Source organism: Metopolophium dirhodum, chromosome 1 (assembly GCF_019925205.1).
Source record: "Metopolophium dirhodum isolate CAU chromosome 1, ASM1992520v1, whole genome shotgun sequence".
Classification (NCBI taxonomy): domain Eukaryota; kingdom Metazoa; phylum Arthropoda; class Insecta; order Hemiptera; family Aphididae; genus Metopolophium; species Metopolophium dirhodum.
The window spans coordinates 59910043-59930043 of NC_083560.1; the positions used below are offsets into that span (position 1 = coordinate 59910043).

Below are 20001 nucleotides of genomic sequence, written 5' to 3' on the forward strand. Positions count from 1 at the left end.
TTTACAATATACAGTAACACTCTCACCGCCGGCCGGTCGAGCCACGCCCAATGCCTATGGAATATGGGCTGCACGTACTTGAATTGTATAAATCACGAACTAATAATATAACATATATTATATAGTAACATATATGCCCGGTTGCACATACGACCAATAACTAGTTATCGGTCCAATAACTAGGTTATCGAATCGATAACAATTTGACAGGTTGCACAAAGGATCAATAAGTTTTATCAATCCAATAAATATTGTGTTATCGGTTCGATAAGTTGTAGACCTGATTTCGGTTCGATAAATATTCAAAAGAGTTCTATAACTTTATTGATCTGATAATATCGAATTATTTTGTGATAACTGATAAGGTAATATTATTATTTGTCATATTTTAATTAAATATTTTTGAAACGAGTTCAATCTTATTTTCTGCTTCATCAGTGTTAGGTAAGTTACAGTTTGTCACTTTATAGTTTACTAATATCGAAGTCAATACGAATACCAGCGGGTAACTTCTCTACTTTGTCAAAGTAGTAATGTATTTATCATCATCATCATCATCATCATCGAATTCCGATGAAGAACATGAAGTGTTTGAAGTTTTGATAAACCTTCCTCGACCACGATTATACAGAGATCGTTTTAATCCTCTTGAACATTATGATGATTTAGATTTTAAAAATAGATTCAGGTAAGTCTATACTCTATATGAGGGTCAACAGGGGTAAATATAAATGGTTTTGACAAGGTTTCTGGTTTACCTTCATATAAACACCCTTATATAATGTGTTATAAAGATATCTTGCAATGTAATTCTATGTAAACATTTTCTAGCAATCATATTTGGGGGGTTGTTAGTATAAAAAAATCCAGTTCACAATTTTAAATTAACATTTGCCTCAATTTAAGAAATAAAACATTGTTGTGACAATCATGAAATAATAATAAACTTACAATGTGTTATTTTAACCAGAATGTGTTTTCTTCAACAACTTGAGAAGGAAACTGATACAGAAATGTACCTAACATGTTTAAATTTACCTATGTTGTCCCTGTGTTATTACCATCCTAGTATAATTAATATTGGGTTAGATTTTAAATAAAAATAATTACAAATTGTGTACCCCGTAGGTTAACGAAGAATACCTTTATGATATTATTGAATGTAATTGGAAAAGACATAAAACATGATACTAATAGGAGTTATGCAATAAAACCAGAAGTACAATTATTAATAGCGTTAAGATTTTATGCGACTGGAGCATTTCAAGTAAGTTATCTAAATGTATTCATTTATGAGCCATACATTTATTAAATAATTATAAACAAAAAATGTAATGGTATAATATGGAATAATAATTATAAAATGTAATATATAATATTATACACCTAATTGACATAGTTGTGTCTCAATTATTTAGACTGTTATTGGTGATCATATTCAAGTGCACAAGTCATCTGTTTGCAGAATTATAAAACGTGTGTCAAAATGTATAGCTTGCCTTCGTCCTTTATTCATAAATATGCCAAAAACACAAAACGAACTACAAGAAGTTCAAATTGGATTTTATAGACGCTGCCAATTCCCTAAAGTAATTGGTGCAATTGATTGCACGCATATTAAAATCCAATCTCCGAACAGCAATATAGGAGAACAGTTTAGGAATAGAAAAGGTTACTTCTCCTTTAATGTTCAAGCTGTATGTAATAGCAAAATGGAAATTATGAACATTGTAGCTAGGTAATAGTGAAATTGATACTTTCAAAATTATTTTATGGGTGTATCAGTTGTGTTTAATGCATTATTTATACAGATGGCCAGGATCTGTACATGATAGTACTATTTTTGATAATAGCTTATTACGTGCACAGTTTGAAAATAATGAATTCAAAGGATGTTTTCTTCTCGGAGATGGTGGATATCCCTGCAGAAAATATTTAATGACTCCATTGTTAAATCCTACCACAGCTGCAGAAAAAAAGTATCAAGTAAATAAAATTAATATTAGCAATGTACTTAATAGTTTTTTAATAATGATGGTTAAGAAAAAAAAATTGAATTTATAGAATGCTCAAATCGGAACCAGAAATGTGATCGAAAGAGTTTTTGGGGTGCTGAAACGGCGTTTTCCAGTTTTGTCTGTTGGATTACGTATTCAACCAAAATCAGCGTTGAATACTATTGTGGCTACGGCTGTTTTACACAATATTTTGTTAAAACAAAATGATACAATGCCACAAAATGATCTGCAGATAGATGATGAATTATTTGAAGAACTAGACGCTTTGCCAGTACAGCAAGTTGGAAATGCTGTAAGAAATAATTTGATTGAAAACTATTTTTCTTAATAGATGTATGAACGTCTAACAATATAACTAAATATATATAAGCTATATTATTATATATGTTGTAACTGTTAATAACTGTGTTGTGCTATTTTGTGCAAGTCTATCTGATAAGAATAAAAACAATTTTTTTTAAATTTGTAACATTTCTTTTAGTTTTAATAGCAAGTATATAAAAATTAACAATAACATAAATTCTTTCCTTGAATAGTATATAAAAATTAACAATAACATAAATTCTTTCCTTGAATAGTATATAAAAATTAACAATAAAACAAATTCTAGGTTTAAAAATTATATATACATTTGAAACAAACCGTATCAAAATTTATTTTAGTTTTTAGAAGTTCCAATAAATAACAAAATCATATTTCCTTTAAACTATTTTTTAGACTAAGTTCTAAAATCTCTTCCTTCATTTTATTTTGTCTAGCTTGAGAAAGATAATGGTCACTATCTGCCTTTTGTTTTGCAATTAAAATATTTTTTTCTAATTCTGCAATGTCTAGTTGAACATTTGCTCTCTTAAGCTTTACGTCATTATATTGATCAACAAATGTTTTCTTTGTGTTACAAGTACTTAAATGGTGTGACGTTATATCATTCAGACTTTCAAAAGCTGTCTTCGAATTTGATTGTTTTGATGATCTATTAATTTTTAGAGGTGTAGATGTTGTAATAGGTTGTGTAATGGTTGTTTTTCGCTGCTGATTGATGGTTTTTAACTTGTCTAGTAAATGATTAAAATTTAAAAAAATATTACTTCTACTATAAAATGTAATTTAAAATTCAGTTCTTACCACTTATCACATCATTATATTCAATAGAAATTGGCTGTACAACACTCATATCTGCAGAAGAACCTATATCATCTGGGCCTAGATCACAATCTAATAATAAAATAATTTTAATATGTTATTCAGGAATATAACATTAACAATAAAAACTATTTTAATTTAATTTAATAATGACTTACATATTGAACCCTCATCATTAACAGTACTGACATTTTGATCAACATCGTATGTAAACAAATCTGGGCTATTTAATGAAACTTCAACAGGATAATCTCCATCACAGTCATAAGGAGACTCTAGTGATTGAAATCGTTCACCTAGCATACCAGCAATTTTACTACTTGTAGTAGTATAATGACAATTAGCTTTCCCACCTCCAGTTTTGTAGGTTTCTTTCTGAAGTCAAATACAAAATTATGATAGTATAAATAAATGCATTAAACACCATAAAAGAAATATTACTATTTACTTTTTCTTTATTAATATCTAATTTAGCCTTTTTAAATAAATTTTCCTGGCACAATTTTAATTGATTGACTGATCTTTTTCCACTTGTTTGTAGCTCATTATATGACTCAGCAATATTTTCCCATGCTTGAGTTTGAAAATCCAAACTAACAGATTGATCCTATAAATAAAATAATAATTTCATAATTCCTATTATAAATTGTTTTTGAAAAATTAACATGTAAATATGTAATTAAATTATTTAAAAATATAACATACGATTGATAGTTGATTTGATGAAATAAGATCAACTATTAATTCTTTTTCTCTTTCCGTTTGTCCATTAGGTTGGAGTAAGTAAGTATTGACCTAAAATAATAATATCATTAATTCATTGTCATCTAACATACCAAAAACATTTGAACAAAATTATTTTATTAGGTCCATAATTTAACATTTAATACTTAACTATAATTTAGATCTATATACAAATTGGATAACCAAGCATTAACTAAAATAAGTACATACTTTATTACATAAATATAATTTTAATAAAATATTATTTACTTTTTCGCTGCTTTGGGCTTTCTTGGTATTGCGCTTCATGATATCAAACATTGCTTTTAACTGGACAATAGTTCTTATGCCAGTTGTTTGCAATGCATTATAATCCATTGTTATGTCTTCCCATGTTTTGCCTTTTATTTTGTTTGTAATACTATCAGTCTTTTTACATAGTATATGAAACAAAAATGATATGATTAATTTTGTAATAGAAACAGTTTTTAATTTTTCAAAAATATGAAAATTGAAGATTTTTGGTTTTCGAAAATGGTAGAACCAAAAACTATGTTTCATGGGCACTCAGTAATAGTACTTGAGTGTTAAACCGTAATAAATATTAATTTAAGATCAATAGAATAATAATAATTAAATATCAATAAAATATGCCAAATGTTTGAGATTCGATTTTTTATTATCAGTTACATTGCCCAATCTATGTATGGCTGCCAAACTACAGACTTCAATGATTTAAAAGTCGGCTATATACTTTATTATATAAATATATATTTGTGCTTTGATTCTTAAATAATTAAAAAAAAAAATGTAAATTAAAATACACACCTTAATGTTTTCTATGATCGCAAGTTTGGGTTTTATGAGATCAATAAGAATCTCTTTCTCGGCGTCGGAAACATTCTTGCTTCTTTTTTTGATGCAAGACATTTTAAAGTCGATTACAAATTTACAAATTAGTAATTAATAATTAATAATTATTACAATAAACTGAATAAACTGAATAAACTTTATTGAGTTTATTGAATAAAGTATAAAAACGATAACAATTAACACTGATAACATTAAAAATATATGATAGAATGATAATTTCTTGTAACCATGGTATCTAAACTATGGTTAGAGCACTAACCATTAAAATGTTAAAAAAATGTCTGTGCAACCGAACAACACTTTAAGGAACCAATAAAGTTATTTATCCGACTGTTTATTGGACCGTTATCACAGCTTATTGAACTGTTTTTATTGATCTTTTGTGCAACCGGGCAATAGTATATTATCTCATTATAATTTATAGTATATATAATATATCTTTTGATTAATAAATAATCTCGGGAACCACGGTTTTATTAATAGTTGATAATTTATCATTTTATTTTTATACATTGCCGTGTTGACTGTTGAACATTTCGTATTGTAGTATCAATATTATGATAGGTTCTACAAAACCCATAGGCCATAATATTTTGATTCCAAATTCCCCATGCGATCTCATGCGTATAATGTATATTATAATATAGCATATTAGCATGGTTAATTTGAGCCATATTATACAGTCGGTCCCGTCTTATATGCACCATTAAATATCTCAGCCCGATGGCACTAGATTTAAAAACAGTTTGCTGTGATAGATAGGTGGTACCGAAGTGCACATTTTGGGAAAATTTCATATTTTTATAAGTCCTTTGGTTCGCGCATGCGCAATACAACTTAAGTTTTTTTTTAATAGCGACTCTTATTTTGGACACCGGATTTATTTAATGAATAGGTACATGAAAAAAAAATGATACGGCAGGGGCGTAGGTAAGGGGGGTTCAACCCCCCTCCCCCATTAACAAATCCCAATCGGTTAATGTATAATAATAATAATCAGGAAAAATTGCATGTAGATACTACAAACAACAACAATTACTTTTAAGTTATACATGAGAAAACAATTAATATATTGCTTAATTATAATCAAGAGCGAAGATCAATATTTTTGTGATACAGTTTTACAAGTACGCGTTTGTTACGAAAAATAATGATTATCTAAATAGATATCTAATGTTATATTCAATATTCAAAGCTGAGCATTAACTAGTTAAAAAAAAATAGAATGTAGAAAATAACTTGGTTAGTAACCAAGTTATTTCTTTTTATAAATAATTGTAATCAACTTAGTTATTTTGTTAAAATTAAAGTTATTTGTAAAAAGTTATTTACAAACATTTTCCTATTATGATTTATGAACTGTTTATTATTTGCATTGATATTTCTGAGAACCGCCAGGACAGTATATCTACCGACGATTGTAGGTACCTATGTATATAATTGTATTTATTACTATTTACTATAATATAGACATATAGTAATTACTAATTAGTAGTATTATAGTGAATAGTGATTGTTATTATTTATTTATTACTTATTTGAAATATAACTAGGAAGTTTATATTTTCTATAAAATGACAATGGTTAAGATGTATTTTACATTGTTACTAGTATACCGTATACATTGATAGGTAATAATACAATTTCCAGAACGGACCTAATTAGTAATTACTGATACAGTGATACTTATGCTGTGTTTTCTACAAACTACACTAAGTCTCTATATTATATAATATCAGCTTATGTAGTAGTGTGCCAACTGGTGTGAGTGTGTGACTATGAGGGTTCCAAGTTCCAACAGTGAATTTAGTTATTCGTCAATGTAATCATTTGAGCGTTTGTTTTACTTTATACCAAAACTAGTTATTTTCTTACGATGAGATAAAAAAAACGTTTCTGAGTAAGTTAAAAGTATTTAAAAAAAAATCGTAACTTAATTTAGTTATTATTTTCATGAATATTTGTAACTTAACTTAATTACTCAAATTCAGTAACTTTTTAAAACTAATTTTAACTTAGCTTAGTTATTTTTTATTTTAAGATAACTTAACTTTAACTAGTTAAAAAAATTGGTTAACTTGTCCAGCTTTGTCAATATTGTAATAGCTATAATATAATATATTAAATATTAACAACAAAATTGCGTGCCCGACGCCCGTATCTTATTTTGACCCACGACGCATACGGCTGTACTAGAAGTACTGCTAATTATAGTTTATTAATAGTATAAGAATCTATCACTGTGTTTAAAATTACGTAATCACCGACATCAGGTCATTTATCCTGGAGCTGTTCCGCATTTCAGTTGTCTCAGACCTCAGTTTGTGTGTAACGAAATATTATTTTCCAGCCAAAGTAGGTAATTTTTTTAATTTTAGATTCTGAGCGGAGCGAGGAATGTAATGGTTTTACAATGATGTTTATTTCTTTTTTATTCTGTAAGCACTTTTTCTCCCTCTAAACGTGTTCAAAAGTATCAAGTATAGCATCTTTTCTAAAAGGTAATGTACTTGAGCTGGTACTTTAGAGAGGTCATTTTTCGATTTTCGAAAAGCTACTCGAAATAAAAGCGGTTAAAGAAAAAAAACGTACGATTTCACGATTTTATAATATTAAATAATTACGGACGACGTTTTATACCAGAAATATTGCTTCAAATGAAAAATGACAAGAGACATTTTTTTGTTGTATTTTGGATTTCGTTCCTTACGGTTAAAAGTTCGGAAAATGTTAGCCATTTTTGAGCACAGACATTTTAATTTTGGGAGTTTTTTTCTTGTAATCTAGTTAAAAACATTCGTAAAAACATGAAATTTGGGTTGTTTACTAATATTAGCCTTACCTAGACATGGTAAAATTTTCAAAACATTTGAGCGACTTATAAGCTTTTTCTTTTCTTTTATATTTTTTTTCATTTTTATGATATTTTTGATTCAATATAGGTTATAGGTACCGCCTTGCCGTAGAAGTTTGAGATTAGTTTCAAGATATAATAATATAACATATATTATATAAATATATAAATAATATATATAATAATACATTAATACATATATAAATAATAGGAATAGACAATAGCTTAACAATAATCTAAATGTTTTGATAATATCATTACCTATGTAAATACAATATGTCAATATGTAATAATATATAGGTACGTACGTAAAAGTTTCAAGTCTCCGCGAATAAAATTTTTTTATTGTGCCTATTCTTCTTTTAATTTTAAACATCTACAATTTCGTCCAACTTCGAACTTTAAAATGCTAAACTATAAACAAAATTGTGCTTTTGTACCTTTAATATTTTTAAATGGCTTTATAATAATAATTTATGAAGATCTACAATATTGTATAGACAGTCCTGACAATTATTTAAATATAAATTGAAAATGTCACATGTCACCTACCTAGCTTAAAAAGAGACGAAATAGTTTTAAAACTACAACATCTGCAAGTTTATAGAAAATACTTGTATACATCCATGGTAAAAATTAAAAGTACCTTTGGTTATTCGTTTTTGAATTACAAGAAAACATGTTGGAAATTAATGTTGTCGAAAACTGATTTTCTTTAACAGTATCTTGTTCATAGGGAAAGTGAATATAGTTGGTGCTTTCGGCAAGTTACATTTAAAATTCTCAGTAGTTTTCAAAAGCGCAAAGAAAAACAAAACAAAAATTAAGAAAAAACGGTTATTTTTTACGCAAAATTGGTTTTTGACAATAATTGACTTTGGTTTTTGATGTAACTCTAAGTAAATCTAATTTAACTACCCTATTCTATACACTGTTTTGTATAGATAGATGAGAAGAAGATAAATGGATTCTAATAATCCAAATATAATTACTAAATGATCAAATAATCCATCACCAAAATTAATTGTAAAATTTCACGAAGCATTGATATTTGTAAAAAATAACAGCATAATGGTTAAATAGGAGTATAAATACAATTTAAGACATATACCATTCTAAACAATTGAAAATGGTACCAACATAGATGTAGCAGTGAAAACATACCATTTGATTGAGAATTCAACAAATTTAATCATCATACATGAGTAAATTCAACTTTGAATTTTTAAATTCATATTTTCCACTTATAATATTTTATAATTTTTTAGGAATTTGATACATCTATTTCGTCAAGTAAATCAACTGAACAACAGTCAATGCCACATTTTGTCTGAAAACTTAACAGGAATCTTTTGGCCAAATCATTTCAGACCACCACAAATAGACCCTTTCTAACAATTCAATATCCGGCCGGCTCAACAGCTGATTACCCCTGTTTGGCCAAACAGAAGTACTACAACTGACAAATTGAAGATCTGCTCCTAGTCTACCACATTTTAGAAGTATGAATTAATCATTGACCAAGCTGCAATTTACATTAAAACAATATTTAATTATGCAAAATTTGTTTTTTTAGTGGAATTATTTGGTTACAACCATCTGGAAATGATTGCAAAGATCAACAGGGCCATTACTTTGGGAGACTCACAGTCACAAATTGACCTAAGTGGCTTTACTACTTTTTTAACATTTTATTTACAATCTATACCATACAATTAGTTCCACTACTTAAAACTGCATACATGCCAATAGTTCTTTAATAAATGCAGTTATATCAAAATTTAATTCATTGATAAGGACAATATTTATGATTGCATAGCTTAAGTTAACAACACTTTCATTAAAAAAGGTGCACAGAAATAAGATTTGCCTATCAAAAAATGTGTCGAGGGATCAAATATTGAACAACTTATTATTAGCAATTTTAAATACATAATATATGACTTTCGGCTAAATAATAACTAATACATTACTTTTGATTAAAGGCTTTGGATTTGAAAGTTACTCCAAATGAATTGTGTGAACTGTGAATATAAAGTCTATAGAATTCATAGAAACTTTAACTAAGGTTTTCATTATTATTCAGTTGGAACGTCATTTTGCATACACATTTATTTTTGTTTGTGACTGATGCCTACCTAATTAATTTCAGTACACCTAATGTTTTTATCAATAATTTATTTAGTTGTTCACAAAAAATTGAATGAGTTAGTTGTATAAGATTATGCTTTATTTATAAATTATAATAATTTGTAATTCATAAAATACATATTTATCAATGAATTTCATTTTTATACTTGACAATGTTTAATATATATGTTTCATGTAATTTTAATTTAATAATTTTTTATTGCCATCTCTTCTGGCGCATAATATTAAATTAATAATTATATTATATATTTCTATAATTCTATATTTTATTTATGGTATTTTATAATTGGGTCAAACAACAGTTTACTTGTATCATAATATACATTTTAATACATGTTAATTCACCACCCAATTGGTTTAAAAATTATTTCCACCATTCAGCTAACTTCAAGACTAACTTTCTACACAATAAGAGCTGATAATGGCAGTACATATTTATGATATTTTAGAGACTAAACTTTATAAATACACTACAGCTAAAACTTTATAATAATTATAATTCATAAGCGACAGTGGTCTTTTCATGTTTTTGTAAGTATTTATCTAGTATTTAAGTTGCATTGTATAATAGACAAAAATAAGTGCTATACAAATTCATCAAACAACGTCCACACTTATTTTTGTAAATAAAACAGTAAGCTTATAGCACATTGAGAGAAGTTGATGCTAATGTAAATACAATTAATAATCTATAGATGGCTGAAATATTAGACAACATAACTCTGCGAATAATACATTTGAACATACCTTCATATTTTCAATGAACGATGGAAAAGTAATATTCGTGTAATAATTAAATTATCATAATTTCATATAAAATATTTTAAAATGTATTCGGTTATGTAACTCAATGATCAGATCTTCCAATCAATTCTAGTAATTCCAGTAATTTACCATATTTGTGGAAACACTTTAAGTTTTAATATTAATAAAATTAAAAGAATCAGTTAAATGTACTTCCTAAATCCAGTTTTAAATATTGTTTATTTATTTCACATGCCTGGATACAATTTTTTTAAGGTACCTATTCTTTACACACCTTATTGTTTACTATTTACACAATGGCAAGTAATATTATAAGAATTATTACAATTTTATTGTTTTAATGTCTAGGTTAGGACATAAAAATATATCGGTACTGATCTAGTTGACGCCCGCCAAGAAAGTATTCTCCCGCCACTCAAATCTCATATATTTTTGATGATCTGATCATTTGTTATTAAATATAATAAGTATTATGGTCACATTAAGTTGATTTTTTTCCTAAAACCAAAGTTTTAAAATATATTCTAGGGTTAAAAACTGCTGAATTGAATAATATTTGACATTATTTGTGTCGGTAATTAATTATATTCTAATAACGAATTTGATAATATAATTTAGTTGACAATCATTTGTTAAAAAAATACATAAAAATTAATTATTTTATTGGATTTCATCATTGATTGAACTATTAAAGTATATAAGTACTTTTGTATTTATTATTTTAATTTTAAATGTATAAACTATAAATACAATATGATGATTAGAATTTCAAAAATACTAGAGATGTGGCATGCATCAACTAAACCTAATTGGCGGGAGAATACTTTCTTGGTGGGCGTCAACTAAGCCAGTACTATTCAGAGGCGTATTTACGATTTTAGCACACATTTTTTTCTCAAAGTTACCTTTCACTCATTGTCACAAAAAACCTTTTAAGCCCCCTTTAATTAGAAAATGTACTTTTTCTCAGTTAAAAGTAAAACCCCAAAATGTAAACTTTTCTCGTCATTACACTTATACTTCCACTAGTTTACAGAACACTTTTATTTTACAACTCTATTTCTAATAAAAAAAGGTCAACCTTTATAAGTAAATAAAACAAATTATAATTTTAAATTTTATCTTTTATTTCTGAATTGTACCAATGACAATAAAATGTAAAGGATATAATAAGAAAAGAAGAAAAAACCAGATCTTTTATTTCTGAATTGTACCAATGACAATAAAATGTAAAGGATATAATAAGAAAAGAAGAAAAAACCAGATTAGTAAATAACGTCTATATATTTTAGAGAACTGGGGATTTCTGATTCAATACTCAGAACAGCCAATGAATTAAGTCAAGCATCATCCATAGTTGGTCTTAAGTACTATTTCATTCTTTTTGTGTACTAAAAGATTGTTCTGCAGGACAATTTAATATTGGACAGCATAAATATATACGTAATCCTATTTAAATATACCGATACAAACTAGAGATATTAGGATCTTTAACTATTTTATTTAAATCTAAAAAAGTTATCGGCAAATTATTCTCTTGTATAACCCAGATAAATGACCACGAATATGTATACATTCATTAGGGAATGATGAACCAAGGTCATCTGGATATTCTTGTTGCAATTGTATAGCTTGTTCACTTACCTTGGATAGTGGGAATTTAGTTAGATTAAATAAAAAAAATAAATTTTATATTGTATCATAAGCATTTTTTCTTTTTATAGTTCTGTAAGTGATCTAATATAACTGTAAAAGTGTTTATTCTAAATTAATCACTTTGTTATAATGTTGTATTATCCTGATTTGACTCTCTATAAGGCATTTTATTTTTTTATTTTTTGTTAATTTTTTTACTCTTCAACACCAAGTTATTTTTATCTAATTTTTCATAGTATATAAAACTATTTTGCAACACTCCAATATAATGAATTCATGATTTGTAGAAAAACACAACTATTGTTAAATCAATTTGAACACCATGCAGTTGTTTACTAATACAGTTGATTCTTTCCAATATAACATTCCAAAGTGCAGTAGTATACCCATTTCTAAGCTCTTCAGATTTTTCAGCAAACCTTTGGCTTATCACTAATATAATTTCTCAACAAATCCAATAAAATAAAAAATTAATTATTTTATTTTATTATAACTTCACTTTGAAAACAATTTAACCTCTAGTGACAGCACCCTTTTAAATTGCCCCCTATCACTGCCAATTGCCACTATTACCAACATATCTAATTAAAACACCAAAAGTATGATATAGAAGAAATTTCGTTCAGAATTTAATTTTATTTAGTGTGGTATTGTATTAGTAACATAATTAATTGTTTCGACATATTATTATTATTTTGTTTTTTTAGATCACGGGACCACAAACAATGGAAATAATGCTTGAACATTTTCAAGTAATGTAGAGAAATTGTTATTGATCACATAAGTCATTATCAACCTAACTTAACTATTTAAAAAAATAATCTTATGGTTATTGCAAGTGGACGACATGTTAATATACTGAGTATTTACTATCGAGATAGCTATACTTTTGAATATCTATCTATTTGCCCCACTGGTTTTATATGATTGTAATTATGTATATTGTATATTACTGCACAGTCCAACAGTGCATACTTTAATAAGTATTTGTAGTAGGTAACTAGTAACCAGCAATGACATATATAATAAAAATAAAAAATGGAAAATAGCTACTGTTATTCTATTCAATTGTTTAACAAGCCTCCTATTTCATTGGAATAATATATAATAATATATAACAAAAACATAGTGTATGGCATAGAACAGTAAAAAGTAAATTATAGATGTAGGAAGACTGAATTTAAGACTAACTAAAAACAGTTTTAAATAGTATAATTAACATTTTATTTCAAAAAAAATTCATACAAGTACTTGGTTAACTAAGTAGATATTTACTATTATTTTTGTAATCTAAACTACAGTGCCTATCAATTGTATGACTAAAACATATTATATTATCAGATGAAAAAAAAAAACTTTACACATTCATTCAATATAATATAAGAATTTAGTATGATTTATACAAATATAATAGTTCTATACTCGATCCAACAATGTTAAACATATAATGGTGTTTATCAAGTAACTATAAACAGTAGGTATTAAAACTAAACATAAATCATTAACATTTTTATAATTTTTTTAAATAATTTTATTCTTAAAAATGATATTATACTGTGGATAATAATTCTAAAAATGTATATAATCTACAATAAATACATATTTTTTTTTTAAAGATCCACAATTAATATCTACTTATAATACATCATACATGATACACCATATGAATATTAATATATATTATATATATTATACACACATGCTTGCTATACTGTAGATTTTGATCAACATACATACCTATCACATATTTAATATTAAAAATTAATTTAAATATATTAATGTTAATTGTTATAAACATATTATATATTATTATTATAGTCTAATATCTTATGAAGTAGAAATAATGTTGAAGTATTTATATATTTTAATACAGGTAATCTATATATATATTAGTTATGTCTTTGGTAAATACTTTCACAATATTACAATAATTAAATAGGTATTACAAAATTTGTAAATTTGTATGGTTTGTAACTTTGTAAGAATAAAAAATATTCAAGTCAAAGTACACAGGTTATCAGTTATCATGGGCAATATGCAATTGGTTTTCAATCTAACATTATTTCATCAAATTTTGGTGTTTTGGAATTACAAATGTAAAAATGACATTCACAGGACAATACAGCCTATATTAAATGGAATAAGACATAAAAATAAAAGTATAAAAAAGTTGCGGGAGAAGAATTAACTTTAGTAGAAAAGAAAATGTTTTGATTATTTCAAAGAGAACAATGTATACAGGCTATGGAATTAAAACTCAAGCACCTATATATATTAGTTTTATCCAGAATTTGGGGATGCATATTACAAGTTTGTGAGGAAAACTATAGTCATTACTTAAATTAACTAAAATATAATTTGTCTGGATACATATATAAAATTAAATTAGAATATGGCAATTATTTAATAACAGGTACTTGATATACTGATTTACATTACCCATAAAAAATAGTCTATGGCATTTAATCAATGAATTGGAAATTATGAGTCCTTTTTTTCAGTACAACAGTTTTTATTGTAATCTAGAGTATTATACAAATTTCTAATTGAAGAATGGTGGTAAGGTTCTAAAGTATCATCACTTTCAGGAAAATTAACTGTATCTGTTTTCGGATCTATTTTACCAGAACTAGTTACTGGTACAAGGTTTTTGTTACAATTGAAATCTTGGTTAATTCCTGGTTTGGTTGAGTCTATAGAAGTCTGAAAAAATACAAAACCTACTTGTAATGTTCTTGGAGGTAAAGGTGGAGCTATTTTTCTTGGATGTATAGGTGGTGTGATTGATTTATCATATATTTTACTCAGATGAGGGGGAACTGGAGGAACAAGGCTATTTTTTTCAAAAGTAAATGTTATTGGTGCAAAGACAGAATCATCTGGATCTCTTTTATCCATTTGAATAACTGAAGAACTTGATGAACTTAAATGTCTTTTACCTTGGACATCCATGTCTTTGGAGGATACTGATGGCACTCGTGATTTAGGCTTTAAGCCAGGTGACTTAAGATTTAAGTCTGGCCATTTTCGTGGATACTTAGGAAGTTGTTTGCAATTTCTTGGTTCAATTTCTAAAGATGTATTATACAAAAAGTTACTAATATCTGTATCTTTCATATCATTGAATGCATTTAAGTTCTCTAAAAACGTTTTTATTTTAGGCTCGACATTTAAACAGTAAGGTTGATTTTGATATTGCTGGATTTCTCCAATAATTTCTGCCACTTTTCTTCGTTTATTAAAATTAATTAAATTTGGGTTGTTTGTCAAACAATCTGGATTACCTTCTTCAATATGCAATATATTTGTTAAATACATACCAATGAATGGAACACATGGTGGATTTATACTTCTTAATTTATCTTGATATTTTTTAAAATGATTACTACTCAAATCCCGAGCTTCTCCTAGCGCTTTATCAAGTTTAGCATTGACAGATTGCATTGTAAATTTTAAGCGAAATACAGCAGCCGAACTCATAGCTGACAAAACACCTAAGACACCATTAAAATTATTTAGTTGATATAATGCCATCATTACTTCAATAAATCTAGAAACAGTTGCTACTCTCTCTTCAATATTTTCACATTCCAGAATAGATTTTTCAATCCAACGACTAAAATTTGTAGTACGTTTGATTAACCGAAGTAAATTTGGAGAATTTAGTTCTTTATCCTTTTTAGTCCACACAGATCCAACCAACTCTGAAGGTTTAACTGCTCTATAATTTTCAGATTCAATAAGTGTTAATTGTCTTGCAAACTCAAGAGGATGTACAAGTAGAATGTTAAACTTGTCATTTTCATTAAAATCCATATGGACTTCAATTGCTGGCGGTGGTGAATCAAATGCAAACGTAATTTCTTTTTGTGCTTCAGAAGTTTTTCTATGAATTATTTTAATAAGTGAATCCACCCATTTTTTGATTGATTTTCCATTAATTGAATCTAAAAAGTCATACAATTTATCTAATAAATATGGATAGCATTGATAATCATAATAGTGATTGTCGACCCAATGCCTAAACACATTTAACACTCTAAATTGAATAGGTATTAAATATTCTTTTTTAAATCGCTTAGTTTCATCTCGAAGACTTTCTGAATTCAGAGTTATACCGCAAGGCTCAGGAATCTTGTACCTTTCGATTAGGAGATCCATTAAATCATGAGGTGAACAAAAACTACGATATATTGTTAAAAATGTTTTTACAAATTTTGGATCAGCATAAATATGATATGTCAATCGTTCTATAAGTTTCAGCAATATAGCACCTTTAATAAGAGGAACACCATTATTTTCTTTTTCCTCAAAAATGATGTTAGATCGAGAATCAGGTTCAACAAATCTATATTCTTTAACTGAAGGTAACCATAAGGGAAATTTTTTATCTTCATCTAGTAGTATATTGTTTAAAGTCCTGTCTAGTATACTTTTTGAGGTCAGCATAAGTAAATCAGCCATCCAATTAGCTTTATCTTCAAAATTCCTAGCAACTAATGTTACTGGTGGCTCTAAACAAGGGATAATATCAAAACTGTGTTTTATCTCGTCTGTATCATCTCTATCAAAAATATCCACTTTTCTAATAAATAATTTTTCTTTTAATTTGAATTTGAATTCAGACAAGTTACCAACAAGTTGAGAGCTGACTAAAGCAGAAGTCTTTTTGCTATTTGATTTACATAAAATAAGAACACCATCAAATAAGATTGCTTTACGCTCTGAACAACGCTTACCTCCACTTGAAACTTTTATAAGTATTCCTTCTCTTATGAACTCTGTACAACACTGACCCATATCTTTACCATCCCAGCCATCAATAGATTTTTGCATTTTTTGCAGTGTTTCAATGGCAAACAATCGTCTAGGTGTTGCATTAATTTTAAGTCCAAATTCTTTGATATTATCTTTTAAGTTAATTTGATTTGCAATTGATAACATTTTTAATTGCAATGGTTTAAACATGCCTTCTGCTTGTTCCAAACATTCTTTATCATGCTGGGAAGGAGAAAGTTGATGCAAAATTCTAAAATAATCAAAATAGAGAATACAATGCCATATGGGTAAAAGCAACAATTTTGGAAAATAATATTTTAGAGCTTCTTTAAAACCAGTCGATTGAAGTGAATTTGAAACTTCTGGTTTACTGATTAAATTCCAAAATATATTCCTACATTGTTTATTAACAATATCATTTGCATACGATTCAAACACGTCAAATTCAGCGGCTTCAGCAAACTCTTCAATACAACAACCAACCGTAGTAAATTTATCATCTGAAATTTTCAATATGTCTTCAATAGAACTTAAAAATAGTCTAGTAGTCTTACATATTTCTGCAATATTGTTAAACATATTATCCAATTCTTGACAGGTACCTACGGGAATGGCACGATTTATTTCTTCTTTGAAAACTTTTAAAATTAAATATAAATCTCTAACAAGTTGTTTTTCATCATGCATTAGATCTCTTATGACTTCTTCATAAGTAGTGGTTCTCTGGATTTTATCAATACTTAATTCAGACAGATTCAAGTCACCATTGTTGTCATGCTGGCTAAACAAGTCCATTAATACTTTATCGCCACATATCGCAACACATAGGTCTTGGTAACTGATTTCTACGCGGTGTATATTATTTACATAGTTACCAGCTAATTTTAAAATGTCTGCTGCCATGTATTCTAAAACAGCTGTTATGTAAAGAGCTACTGGATAGTCTAACTTATATTGTAGTAGTTCCTTTTGCACTAAATTATGAATTTTATCAGTTGGTAATATTAAATGGTGTTTTTTTTTGTTTTTTTCTATTGCCTCGTTTGCATCTTTAATAGCCCACTTGTCTATTGGCTTAGGAAACCATCGTTTCACTTGATCTTCGATGTCCAATACAGTGTGCGGTGGTGATGATCTTAACGTGAGTATCTCCAGACATTGTACAATTAGCATTTCGACACATTCTAATGCTTCGTCGCTGACTGCTAACAATGGGTGCACTTGATCGACGATTTTCGTTAATGATCCGATCAACAGCCCCTTCCAATTCGTTGGATTACTTTGTATACACAGAAATTTTTCGATTTCGGCTTTGGGAAACGATTTGGAGGCCATCTCCAAGCCAGAAAAAAAACGCTAAAAGTACTTACCCCCAATCACCAAATCACCGCTATTAAAGTTCACTTGTGTAATAATAAATAACAAATTAAATTTTAAAATAAATTACTTGTTTAAGCGTATTTACTGTTAATTTATTTTAATTGAAATCTTTATAATCAGATAATCTGCTTCAGTAACACAATTATTTGTACAGTCATTGTTGATTACATTGTTATCTACAGATTTCATAAAATATACATCGCGTTTGTCATGGAGTAAACGGTAACTTCTGGTGATTTCTCCTCCATACTTAATTTTATAAAAACTTAAAATCGGGTTACCCGAATCTTGTAAAGTGTCTACAGAAAAAAATCGATACAGTGACTACTGTGGTTACACAGCTGGAAATTGCAACACTAACGATTGTAAATTTTAGTGGCGTGATAGTCACTATCACATGCAAGTGCTCGTGCTAGAATTCCCAGCTGTTTAATAATGATCACATGACAAATTATATAATTTGTCATGACTGATCAATATAGATAATAATTTCAGACATGCCGCCATGGACCTTATACCACGATATATATAACATATAATTATATTATATATTCATATTCAGTGTCGGCCATGGTCGCTGGGCCGTAAGAGCGGCCGGGCCCCTTCCTTTTTTTAGGGTCTTGTAAATTGTTTTATTTTCTTGGCGTGTTTCTGGTCTATATAGTGAGTAGGTATTCCTGTAAAGTATTTTATTTCACGCCTGCACCGAAAGTTTGGTTTACGATAGTGGTTGAAGCGTTGGAAAGCGTCCTTTTTCCGTCCAACGGGCGGTAAAGTGGGAATCCCTAATAGTGCTGCGGGCACATTTCACGTATGAACACCAAATTTAACACCACATAATTTCCCTGCACAAACTGGCACTAAAATCTATACCACGGTCGTCGGTCCTTACAAAACTTAAACTTTTGGTTACATCTGAAAATCATATTATAACCTCCATGCGTCACGCTTAAAATAAATAAAACCAAATCGTTTCTGGTCTTTCGAAATATTGTTGTCGTTTAATTATATAGTCTAGTTGTTGCATAAATCCCTGCATTGCCTTTGTCGTGATCGATGAATGCAGAGGCGAGACAAAAAATAGTATGTGTGGCTCGTGCGGGAAGGCAATTTCAGTTTTGGGCTATATACTATATTACTATATCGAAATATTTAACCTTACGTAATTTTTCTATATTAGATGCTTACCTATAATATAGTTGTGATTACTGGGTAGGGCATAATAATACAAGTGTCAAGTAAAAAGTAGGAGGAGGTTTTATTGGATTGCTCAATTAATCCTGCAGCTAAAACCTAACTTATTTCTCTTCTTAAAAATAACGGGCTCGAACGAGGCAACAAGGACCCCGCTTGCCCGACCCCTTGAGCGGAAATAGAGGGGGCTTGAGGGGATTAAGTCCCCCCTAGAAGTTCAAAGTACAGGTATTAGTCCCCCTGGCCCACAAAATTTTATAAATATACAATAATTGTATAATTGTAAAATTCATATTTAATAACTGAATTAAAAAAATAAATTATAAAAAAATATTCTGTGATAAAGATGTAATTAAATTTGTAAACAAATAAACATACGTTGTTTATCAGCAATCGTCCGCGTCGCGCGTCGTCCCGGTTTCGATGAAATTACGTATTAATATGGTATGGGGGTAAGTATGTGAC

The 20001-nt window shown here is 28.1% G+C and overlaps 3 protein-coding genes across 4 annotated transcripts; 1 reads left to right on the plus strand and 2 right to left on the minus strand.

Annotated features, from left to right (window-relative positions):
- Nucleotides 1–27: 27 nt before the first annotated feature.
- LOC132936156 (putative nuclease HARBI1) lies at nucleotides 28–9763 on the plus strand. 2 transcript variants are annotated; one of them, XM_061002845.1, is made up of 8 exons: nucleotides 28–444; nucleotides 532–688; nucleotides 1129–1267; nucleotides 1419–1738; nucleotides 1812–1986; nucleotides 2065–2310; nucleotides 8880–9113; nucleotides 9188–9763. In XM_061002845.1, the coding sequence occupies exons 2-7, from the start codon at nucleotides 534–536 to the stop codon at nucleotides 8943–8945; spliced, it is 1101 nt and encodes a 366-aa protein (XP_060858828.1). In that variant the 5' UTR covers nucleotides 28–444; nucleotides 532–533; the 3' UTR covers nucleotides 8946–9113; nucleotides 9188–9763. The 2 variants fall into 2 exon arrangements, with proteins under 2 accessions (XP_060858828.1, XP_060858827.1); XM_061002844.1 differs by having other exon boundaries at nucleotides 28–688.
- On the minus strand, nucleotides 2515–5157 carry LOC132936468 (uncharacterized). Its single transcript, XM_061003202.1, has 7 exons — nucleotides 4713–5157; nucleotides 4155–4313; nucleotides 3867–3956; nucleotides 3610–3768; nucleotides 3320–3536; nucleotides 3144–3233; nucleotides 2515–3073 (listed from the first exon to the last, which is right to left on the minus strand). Exons 1-7 carry the CDS (start codon nucleotides 4812–4814, stop codon nucleotides 2709–2711), a joined length of 1182 nt encoding a protein of 393 aa, XP_060859185.1. The 5' UTR covers nucleotides 4815–5157; the 3' UTR covers nucleotides 2515–2708.
- A 4245-nt stretch (nucleotides 9764–14008) lies between the features above and the next one.
- Nucleotides 14009–18410, minus strand: LOC132935233 (protein son of sevenless-like). Its single transcript, XM_061001710.1, has one exon. It carries the CDS (start codon nucleotides 18295–18297, stop codon nucleotides 14665–14667), a length of 3633 nt encoding a protein of 1210 aa, XP_060857693.1. The 5' UTR covers nucleotides 18298–18410; the 3' UTR covers nucleotides 14009–14664.
- Nucleotides 18411–20001: the final 1591 nt, after the last annotated feature.